The sequence below is a fragment of the Halyomorpha halys genome, unplaced genomic scaffold, assembly GCF_000696795.3.
Source record: "Halyomorpha halys isolate HHAL.00 unplaced genomic scaffold, Hhal_1.1 Scaffold87.1, whole genome shotgun sequence".
NCBI classification, from domain to species: domain Eukaryota; kingdom Metazoa; phylum Arthropoda; class Insecta; order Hemiptera; family Pentatomidae; genus Halyomorpha; species Halyomorpha halys.
Genome location: NW_027115705.1, coordinates 819267 through 831488, shown reverse-complemented (window position 1 = coordinate 831488; position 12222 = coordinate 819267). Strand labels below are relative to the sequence as shown.

Below are 12222 nucleotides of genomic sequence, written 5' to 3'. Positions count from 1 at the left end.
AGTAGGAGAGATATTTATAACAATAATTCAACACAATACATTGTTATTTATATGTTAAGTATGAAAATAGAAATATAAAAAATTGGAAGTTGACATAAATCTATTGTTAAGTAGTATTTAGAGCAATTTTCTTGAATGAATGAATCTAAGAAAGTAATAAATTTTAGTAAGTAAATTATTTATTTTTTCATTATAGGAACTTAAAGATTCTAAGTTAGCATATTTGCATGCTTATATTTGGCTATAAAATAATTTTTTTTCATATTTTTTACTATTTTAACTTTATTTTCTGTGATGTTCTATATTTGAATTTAGACTGCTTTGTGTTTTTAAATTGAATTTATTTTGTATGCCTAATGATTTATTATTGTGGAAGATTATTGATTGACCGTGTGTATAGATGAATGGAATATGGTCTGGGTGCGGTCAAAAAAACTCAAATAGTATAATTATCTACTATTTGAGTTTTTTTGACCGCACCCAGACCATATTCCATTGATTAATTATTGTGTTTATAAACTCTTGTTTTATTCAAAACAAGCTAAAAATAGCTTTAGAATTTTTTTTCTTAATTGACTATATTATTTAATGATACACAAAATTACCTAACTTTATCTTCAAGTATGCAAATTTAGTTGCTTATTGATAATGTTTATAATAATAGGATGGGGGAGGGTCTGACTCTTCCGCAAGTAGCAGGGGACCGAACCCAGCGGCTGACTATTCTGAAGGAGCCTCTCATGTCTTAGCTGTGATACACCAAATCCTTAACCACCATCGATCTCTTGAGCATCGATGGCTTACTAAAAAGATAAAGCTCCATCAAAGACTTGCTCTTCGACTTTTCCAAGAGGATGTCAAGCAGGTAAATAGTTTATTGATTTATGTGCCTTTTTTTAAAATATAGGGTTATAAAGAGTAGAGGACCAACTGTAGCTGAGGGAGTTCAGGCTTCTACATTAACAACCTGGTGTCATGGTGCCGATTTGAATCTATCCTGAGGGGGTCGACTTTTATTTTGTGGTGGTCTCACAGAATGAAAACTTTACCCCTTCCCCTCATTATAGTTAAAATAGTGAGGTAACCTGTAGATAACCACTTGTACATCAGAAATGATCAAGCTGGAAATTAAAACAAAAAACTGCTGATGGTAAAGGATAAACTGCTGTCACAATATATGAAAATAATCTAACTTTTTCCAACAGATTCCAATGCTGGATACAAACTCGAAACATACTTCCCTGATTAAACCCAATCTTATTGAACATTTACAACATAAGAAGAACCACCAATTATAATTTCAACTTCATAGCAATTTAAAAGCTAGAATACTGATTAGATCAAAATCACAATTATTTTGAGAAATTAAACAATGTTTGATCTTTGAAATGATCTATTTCAATTTTTTTTTAAAACTAAATATGGCTAAATATCCTAAATATATAGGAGAACCTTATTGAACAATTTGTCCTCACATTTTCAATGTGAAATATGCTCCTTTATTTATCATTTATTCATTTATTTATCACCCTACTCTGCATATTAGGCAATAACGGTATTTGCAGCAATGGGTACAACTCATTGCTGTAATTATGACAAACATTTACATAGCTGTGCACACAGCTTGCTCTTGCTACAAAATATATCTTGCTCTTCTACAGAGGCCTTGCTGGTGTAGCTTCTTCCCTCCTACCTGGAAAGAAGTGAGTAGAGCCCACAGTTTCCTTCCACCTGTACATGAAGGTCTTGTAGTGCTGTTAGTTTTCTAGAAAGAATTGAATAGAAAGAATACCATTAGCTCAGGGAGATCGCTCTCCATCATCTTGGATCTCAGTGCTTCACAGGCTGTACAGGTAAGTACGACGTGCTCGGCAGTCTCTGGAACCTGACAAATTGAGCATAGGGGATCGATGTTTATACCATTTTCGGCGAGCTTAGCTTGGAAAAACCTATGCTTCATGAGAAGCTGAGAGACCCAGTAGCCAGGAGGACCCATGTTGATTCTATGCGTGATCCAACAGTAGGCAAGTACTTCCTTAGGGTAACCCCTTTTAGGCAATCCACCCACCGTCAGTTCCATTCTTGCAAAATTTCTTCTCGGAGGATGCTATTCCGTCTGTTTGGGTTTTCACTAATACACGTTTGGAGATTCTTCAGTAAATCTGCCAGACCTTCCCTCTTTACCGTGTGTTGGTAGTAGTTTTACTGCAGGAGGAGATCGATAGGTACTCCTCCTGCTAACACCTGTACCGCCTCGTTAGACACTGTTCTGTATGCTTGAGTGACTCGCAGCAGAGCCATCCTCTGTATTATAGCCAACCTGCTCTTCTGCCTTTTCGAGAGATATCGACTCCATGCAGGGGACGCATGTCTCAAGATACCCTCAACCACTACTTTATAAATGTTCAATCTAGCTGAGTATCTGAGGCCCCAAAATGTGCCCCGATACGATTAAGTCCATTAAGAGCAAGGGCTATCCTACTTCTCATGTAGTTTAAGTGAGGCATCAGATTGAACTTTCTTCCAAGCCTTATGCTAAGGTATATGACAACCTCATTGGGTCATATCACTGCTCCATGTATCTTGAGAGTAATATGGTGGGCCCTGTCTGTTGTACCCCTTAAGAGTATGGATTGAGACTTGGCAGCAGCCATCTTCAAGTTCTTCTTCTCACACTACGGTCCTATAAGGTTGGCACACCGACCAGCTTCATCTTTTAATCTGGTTCTGCTGTTCGACACCACTACTACGGCCAGGTCATCAGCATAAGCTGTGGCAGGGAACCGGTCATCTTCAAGCACCCCCAACATCTTGTAAATTATAATTAAATATACTCCTTTAAGGTAGTTTCTATGCCAAGGTTTGCTAGAGTATACTAATTTTTTACAAAGAGAGAATTGATTCTATGAAGAGTTAAGAGTTGCCCTTAACGTCCAAATGGCCTATTATCAACCTTAAGATTTGATTCTCCCTGTCTTCTTCTAACATTTAATGATGAGATTGATATCCCTAGCAGTTTAGCTACCAAGTTTCTGATGTTAAATTCTGTTTCCCAGAGACTTGCATTAAAAAAAAAAAAAAAGGTCACTTTTGGTATTGGTGTGTCTGAATATTATCATCCTAAATAACTCCCAGTCTTTTTCTTCCTTTTTCAACCATTAGAATTGCATAGTAATGAAAACTAGGCAATTATTTATACAACACAAAGATTCTTTGTGCATCTTTGTAAAGAGTAAATATTCATAGCAAATAATCATTACTTAAAAAACCCAGAATCACTTGAATGAAACATAGAGTGAAGTAGAAAGAGGGAATTTGATGTACTGAGCTAATAAAAAGTAAATACTGGCCAAAGATGAAATTGAAATCAGTCATGAAAAACATTTAAACCTTAGATTGTTGCTAAATTGTTAATAAAAATTATATGACTAACCTTAATGTCTGTCATATAACTGCTCCTATTATTACAAGCAAAATAAAAGGTAAGTTAGCCTACAAAATGAAAAAAAATCATATAATTCATTGGTGATTTTTTAGCATTAAGTGTGGAATAGTGATTTTTTTGACTGAGAGTATACATAGCCATATGAAGAGCTACTACTAGATTAATCTTTTGTATTATGATTTGCTTTGCACATATTCCAATTCCTGAAATCATAGAGTTCAATTTTGCATTATTTTAATTCTATAAACTTACTAGTCATTATAATTATTCCAGGTTTTAGACTGGTTAGCTAACCACGGTGAAGTTTTTCTGCGGAAAAATACTGGTGTTGGCAGAAACCTACAGAAAGCGAGAGTTTACCAGAAGAGCCATGAACACTTCGAAAACGTTGCTCAGGTATGTCAACTTTCTGCTATTTAAAAAAAAAACTGTGAAGTTAAATATATATTTTAAAAAGGTTTTAAGCTTAATATATATTTAATTATTTTTTTAAGTATCTTGTTTTCACTTAGAATGTTACAAGAACTGTCTTAGTAGGTAGTGTTTGATTTTTTTTTATTTTATGGATTTTTTTTTTTAATTTATTGATAGTAATTATAATTAATAAAAAAAAAAAAACTAAAACATCCAAACATATTTTATTTTTAATACTTAATATTTCTGCAAATAATTTTAATTATTTCTCTATACCGTATCCAATACTTATTAATTTTCTATATGTATATATAGTTGACCATAAAAATTGGAGAAAAATTGTTTCTCCTTTGACCGCAACCCTGACCATTTTCTTATATAACTTATTAATTTTCACTTAATAATAAAGTGTTCTGCTCAATTAATTACCTTCTGATATTCTGATAGCAATAATATAAATAATTTCAAGAATGAAAAATATCAATTCAGCATAATTACACTTAATATTAATGATTAATATAAGTAAATTAAATCATTAGTTTCTTTACAGATTAGGCAAAAATATATAGTTTGCTTATTAAAATATATATATGAAAAAATTTTTAGGTTTTATTTTTAATTCATTTGCTGTGTGTTCAAATAAATTTCACATTGTGTTTTGATTGATTTTGAAGTTATTATAAATAAATGTTCAATTAATATGCTTCTATTTATTATAATTATTTGTAGTAAATGATTAAATTTAAATGATTGGCTTATTTAAATACATATCAACTCTGCTATATTATTGTGGCTGCTTGTAGCCTTTATAATGATATTGAAATAGTCATTTGTTTTTGATTGTCTAAATAGTAATTTTTAGTATTTAAATTGATAAAAGAACAGGTATAGATATGAAATATTTCTTTTAATATTTATCGGAATCAGTCAATGTTTAACATTTGATTTCTGACAAAAATTTCTTTTCTGAAACCCATTGTATTATTTACTAAAATAGAAAATTAATATCATAACAATAACTCTATGCTGAATGAACCAGGATCTAATTCTGGTTTGAAGCACTAATCTTCTGGTGATAAAAAATTATTAATATTCATTAGGATGGAAACTGTGGATTAAAACAAACATCTTGGGTCCACTTATAGCTTAAAACCTCAGAAACTGAAATCAGTTTTAAAATGAATCATTTAATTTGAGATTAGTGCTGACCCCACTGTTTCACAAAAATACTATCAGCATCGAGAATCAATTATTTATTATTATTGTTAACTTAATATACTGGTCTGTTATCATTTAGGATTGATTCTCGAACAATGGGCAATTTTTTAAGTCTTATTTGAATAAAATGGTTTCCAAGGGTTAATATACATTCATGTTAGTTATAATAAGGCCTCGGTAAACATTTCTTCCTAACAGACATAATGACTTCCTTACTTAAAAAAAATTTACTGCTGTTGTACTTTCATTCTCACAATGGATGACCTAGAGCAACATTTTTATATTTAAATACGTGTTAAATTTATTTTCATATGTCACTCGGGAAAGAAATGTTTTATAGTATTCAGGTCTTGATTGAAATATGCAAAAATTATTTCAATTACCATTGTATCATATTCGAACAGGCTGTGCAACATTTTGAATTATATTCCTGAAAAAAAATTCTGTTGTAGAAAAATTAAACATCAAATTAAATTGTAGAACTGAACTGATGTAGTAGATGAGATATAAGGAAAAAATAGGTGATAAGTAGAACTAATTTCCACTAAGACAGGATTTTATTTTATTTTTTATATCTTAAAATACATACTTAAAGTAGAGAAAAATCTAAGTGGTGCAAAATACTTTTTTTAGCTGTCATCTTGAATTTTTTTATGAATCTATGATTATGATAATCATAAGCAATAAGTAAAAGCAAGATAAAAAGCCAAGTAGAATCAGGATAACAGCACGATAATGAAAATACTTGTAACATACTGGAACTGGTACTGGTATTTGGTGGGGAAACAAGTCCGGCAAGTGGGCCTTTTGGTCCTTTTTGCCTACCCCTGAGGGCTACCTAGGTTGTTGCCATGTACTAACCAAGGTGGGAGTGTCAAGATTCATTGTTCAGGATCGCCAAAAAATGAATGTTTAACTACCCCAAGGGAGAATCAAACCCACAAAGTTCTGAATCGAGCGTACTAGGACCTGCACTCCAACCCGCATGGCCGTCACGTCCCCACTTGTAGTATAAGAAAGAGATATATTGAAAAGCTTGAAAATATGTTAGATAGATTACACAATTAAAATTCGAAAGTAAAAAAAAAAAATATATATGTTTGATTTAATTTATAGAAAATTTCATGCTCAAAAGACTATATTATTTGTTTAAAAAAAAATCAATTAAATTGATTTTTCGTGTAAACTAAAAAGCCTAAAATTTTTGCTCATTTTCATTCAATGTTCAATATATTTAAAGCTATGTTCCTCATGATAAAAATTATGAGATATATACATTTTGTGAATTTATTTTGGGTAATATGGAAACTGGTACTCTTAGGATGATAATAATTAAGCTACTTAGTAGTAACTTTTAATCCGAGCTTTAATTACTAATTGACATCTGTAGATCTGATAGATTTATTTTTTATTTTGTGGTAGACAGTTTTAAGGATACTGTGCACTGATTAAAAAATGAGTAAATAATTTAAGCTTTTCAATTTTTAGTCATCACTTTGTTGTTTATTCTTCTTTCTTTAAAAACCAACAGCGTAATATTTTCAGCATGAAATTTTTTATTATTGGTTTTAGACCATAGAATATTGGACTATTGGTTTTAAAAAGACTATTGGTTTTAAAAAAAAAGGGTAAGTAAAAAAAAAATTATTACTAAAAAACAGAAAAGTCTAAAATCTTTACTCATTTTTTATTCAGTTTTCAATATCTTATCTTATTTTATTTTATTCATTTTTCTATATCTTATCATTATATACCTCATGATAAAAATTAATAAAACTTTTTATAAATTTGCTAAAATTTTAACCCTAAATCCCTAAATTTTAAACCTATACAGATCTTTACAGTCAATATTTCAAAAGATAGTTTTTCAAAAACCAACATTTATTAAAAAAAAAAAAACAAGAAATAAATATTTTGTGAATTTATTTTGGCTAATAACATGGAAATTGCTATTCCTTTGAAGATTGAGCCATTAAAGTATGTATACCTAACTTAAATTTGGGTTATAATAAACTTCTGTATGTCTGATGGATTTTATTAATCTTTACCATGTGGTAGATAACTTTAAGCATATTGAAGCAATGAATGAAAAATTAGGGAAGATTTTAGACTTCTCATTTTTTTGGTCAACAATTTATTCTTTTGTTTTTTTAAGCAATTACATGAATTTTTTCGGCATAAAATTTTCTGTATAATTCATTCCACAGAAGTTTTTTTTTTTATTATTTATGAAAAAAAATTAAGATGGCGGTCAAAAAATGCATTTGGCTCACTTAGTTTTTTAAACTTCTGGTATGTTAAAAATGTAAGAAAAAAAATTTAAACTCCATTTTTGTTGGAATTAGTGCTACCCTTTAATCTGTGTTTCCTCTAATAATTTAGGAATGATAGATAGATGTTTATGGGAAGATTGAATTACCTGTAGTTGTAATTAGCGCCTAGTTTAGGTGGGGTTTTGTGGCTATCATTGTGTTCTCCTGATAAAAATTAATATTTACCAATTCCTTGTTTGATTGTAAATTTTTTTACTAATTTTATTATTATTATTTCAACACTATTTATTTCTAAAAATAATCAGTGACCAAATTTTTTATTTGCTGTTACTGTCATATTAGAAATAAATGGGATAAATAAATATTCATGAAAGTATAAATTTTCTTGTCCACATTAGTAATCTTTTATTATTAATATGTAAAACTTTTAGGCCAATTAAATCAATGACCCTTCTCACCCCATCAACTAATTTGTATTCAAATTTGAAGTATTAGCTAAAAATAACTTTTGGTGACCTCAAAACTCATAAATTTCGGTTATTAGTCTCTCCACTTTCGCTTAAAATCGGTGAAAGGAAAAATGACTAGTATAAACGTTAGTAATTATAGATTGAGCTGAACCCAATTGGATTCTGAAGTCACTGCTTTAATTATTATTAAACTCTTCTCAGAATAATTTTACTTTTCATATTGCAAAGATTTTTAATTATGGTTATCATTTGAATTCCCTTAGTTTTTAATTTTTGTTTGGCATGATTGAATAATAAAGTGATTTTGAATACTCCATCTCGTAATCTTATTTCGAATTTTATTAACGAATCTCAAAAAAAAAAATTAAAAATCCTTTCCCGAATAGTGAACGTCTGAGGTGTAGGCCGAGACGGGGGAGGGTTATGTTCATGTAAAAAGTTGCCGGATACAGGTGGAAATCGGTGTGATCGGCATCGAACCTTAGGGTTCATTAGGTTTTTATTATTATTTTATTACTTTCCGGTCAGATAACTATTTCGTTCCAAGGTGATATTCAGCCCTATATTTATTCCTGTTAGTCCAAAATTCTAGAAGAAAAAAAAAATATATCATTCTTCCTAATTTTTGATAATTTTTATGAAAACTTTATACTGTTAATAGTTAAAATTTAAGACTATACCAGGCATAGTTTGGGAAAATTGAAATAGCAGCCAGAAGTTAGGAAAGAGTTATTTTAGAGTCCTTTCAAGTAAAAAAAGGCTCGTTATTTTCTGTTTTAAAATAGTTCAGTTTTTATCTAGACTATAGCAGGGATGCATTAAAAAATAAATATTCAAGTATTTTAAGTCCACTCTAATAGAGATCTGTACGTCGTTCGTAGACGGTTGTAATTTCTATGATATTCGAAATAAATTCACAAAATATTGATTTTTCGTTAGATGAAAAAAAAAAATGTTGCTTTTTTAATGACATCATCTCGAGAACCATTTAGAGTAAACAGCTCTATCAGGGCTCATATTTTAACTAATGTAATCTACTTTAAATAATATTCTATTATGTTTTTTAGTGTTGTAGTTAGTTTTGAAGATATGGAGCTCCAAATGAAAAATTGATTTTTTGTACGTTTTGAAAAAGACGTCATTTTTTCCAACTATGGTTGGTAGAATCATTAATTTTGATAATTAACTATAATATTTTTCGCTATATTAATAAAAATTTGGGGTGAAATATATTCCTTTTTTCCCTGGTCAGTTGGACTATAATATTTAAAACTTTTATGATGACTCAATTTTAATTTGCTGAAATCTTCTGGATTAAGCAATCTGCAAACTCATTGAAGAATATGAGTAAACTTTGCCCTCTCGGAAGAGGGATTTAATGGGTAGACATAACATTCCACTTGTACAAATGCTGAAGTTCCCCATCAATGTTTTCCTAATCTTATACTTGCTCCCATCTTCGTCTCACTTCTTCTACAGCGAACATTATCAGAGCTCAGAAGGACTTGAAAATTGCCTTGGAATAATGTAATTTATTGTCTGATATAATTAGTGTAGTAAAATGTCTAGATTTAATGATAGAAAAAACCTGGATTGATCTGTTATTAGTTCATTAATTTTTTTACGACTTAACACTGCTTATCTCGTGAGTTGAATAGTTATTTGCTATACTTCTAGAACTGCTGTAATCATTTGAATCATATTATGTTTGCGAACTAATTATGAGTTCCAATGCATAAGGTTTTATTATGTATCGTAAATTAAAATTGGAATCGTAAAGTCTACTTACTCAACACTTCGGTAACACTCCCATGTACAGTAACTCCTCTATATTGGTTCCCACTTTACTCGCCGGGCTACTACGCGCAATAACGGTTCTAAAACTGTTCGTGACGAATGTCCCGATTACTTCTATCGCTTTGTTCGAAATTCATGCAGTAATTCGTTTTAATGCGAAAGGAGTTCCACATAAAGCCATTCATCGACAATTGACGGTGGCGGGTTTCACGACGGTTTTCGATTTCTGGCGCTTTTTAACTACCTTAAGTCTCCTCTTCTCGTTTCAAGCTAATATTTCAAGAGTGATATAGTACTGTCGCTCTCTGGGGGTGTTGATTGGGCGAGTCCGGCCGGGAAGGATTGCCTTTTTTGTGTTATAATATCCTCTTGCGAGATTGTTGCATGTCGTACATCGACCAATCTATTCGCTAGAATTGCCTGTTTGAAAAGTCAGATAAGTAAGGCTACCGCCTGGGTGGTGGTCCACCAGGAGGGTGGGAGTGGCGGTTTTTCACGCGGTTTTCCAATTTCTAGCGCTTTTTAAATATTTTATTATCTTAAAGCTTAAGACCGTGTATGATATTAGTAAGGAAGGGATTTTATCCCTTCTTTTTTTGACCCTTACAAAGTACGGAACCCATGAACATACATGGCTCGTAAGGACTTACAGTTCATTATTGGCAGTCGAGCGTGATTCTGAGCAAATCACCTCCTTGCTCAACCATTGGTATAGTAACAGTACTTCCTTACAAAGTACTGAACTCCTGACCCTTTATGGGTTTTTGCGGTACAGATTTAATTTAAACATTTCACGCTTAAAAACACATTACAATGTATAAAAACATTTTACGATTGCCTCATTCACCCCCCGGTGATTTATTAAGAATTTCGCTCGCAATCCCCTGCAGTCCCATAGAGCAGTTTGCCTTGGACAGACTCTTTGACCTGTAATGGCCTACACATACACACACAAACAGAGATGGGCCTAGCGGTATTGCAATTAGGCCCGCGGCGGCTGACAGGCAGGGGACCCATTGACACAGATCGTTGGGAATCGGGAGTGTTCGAGCATCTTCGGCTCTCCAGGACCGGGCTCCCGTCCCGCCAGTCCTGTCAGTGAGCCCGCTGTGTCAAGTTATCTCTTCTGAGGTCTGTCTTTCTTGTCTCTTATCGGAGTTTGTCGAACGCTAGGAGTCTTCGGTTCAGTGCAGTGTCTCGATCTAGTGAGTGTTTATCGGTGTCTTAACCACATATTTTATAGTTTTCTTTTCACTTCATTGATAAATTTACTTGTAAAAGTGTTGAAAACATCAGTAAGTAATCTGTAATTGTGATATGTATCTAATTTTTAAATAATTATAAACAATTAATGACCAATTTCTTAAGTCCCTCAAAATGTCTATGCACGATTTATTATTAAATTATTTGTATGTTTCGCTCAAAAAGTTTTAAAACATTGCTATCATTGTTGGGTTTATAAATAATTTGATTGTTAAGATATACTGCTCAAAAATTGGTAACACTGTACAAAACCCGGAGTGGCGGTAATTTCAAAAATTCGAAACCTACTAACACCATATTATCACAGCTTGAATTACTACACAGCTGTCTACTTCCGCGAGCTCAAAATTGTTAACAAACCCTCCAAAAGGGATCCTTTTCAGTCCTTTTGGTCCTATACTAACTTGTATTAGTACTCTTTATTTGAGATTTTAAGAGTTCTTGCCCCTGAAATTTGTTCGTGAAGTAGTACCCAAAAATTATCCAAGATGGAATATATTGAATTGGAATATGATATAAATATGAAGTAGACAATAACAAACTGATAAATTAAAAATGAATACATTTTTATGGACAGTTGAAATGGCAACAGTATCGGTGTTATTGTTAAATGTATTTCCATACATTTGAATAGGCAGAAAGATTTAAGTGTTTACGGTAACAAGGAAATGCGAAATTGATAAAGGCAGGAAATACTTTTTTTTTTTGTTTAAAAATTGCTTAGCTCACCTAATATACGTAATCTTAAAAGTTATGATTTACAGGACAATTGTTTTTCCCACTGTTGGGAAGGCCTCTTACATTAAGGGAGGATCAACGCTTTTAAAGTTTTTTTTTTAAAAATAAAGTATTACGTAAAATATTCAGACCGAAGAATGATAAGTTAACCGGAGAATTTTGACTTCACAACGATCTGTAAATATAATTCAGATTATAGCATTTTGTCAAATAAGATGGCGTTTGGTTTTAGGGCTTAGTGATGAACGTATTCTTAAAAAGTTTATAAACATTTTACTGACAGGTAAACGTACTAGGGCTAGGCCGAGGCGTAGGTGGGAGGATGGCGTCAAGACATATAATGTAGATTTGGATTTGGACGAGTATTACCGGGCAGATGTATGTAGACATTTAAGCCTTCATGATTGTTATTATGAATTATATCTAACCTAGATTGTTGGAAGATAGTTCGGATGACGGTCAATAAAGGTGTAAAATAGTAAAAGAAAACTATTTATTGTTAACCAAAGTTTCGCCCCACTTTGCAGGGCTTCGTCAGGGCTGTCTGATTAAAGAAGAGATGTCGAATGAATCTGATGACTGATGAATTCAGATGACGAATGAA

The 12222-nt window shown here is 31.8% G+C and overlaps 1 protein-coding gene across 1 annotated transcript in view; it reads left to right on the top strand.

Moving 5' to 3' along the window:
* Positions 1 to 12222, top strand: part of trio (trio Rho guanine nucleotide exchange factor) — a 669473-nt gene that overhangs the window by 248756 nt on the left and 408495 nt on the right. The window contains exons 12-13 of the mRNA XM_024360812.2: positions 665 to 865; positions 3719 to 3841. Of these exons, the coding sequence (XP_024216580.2) occupies positions 665 to 865; positions 3719 to 3841 (324 nt within the window). The remainder of the gene's footprint in view (positions 1 to 664; positions 866 to 3718; positions 3842 to 12222) is intronic.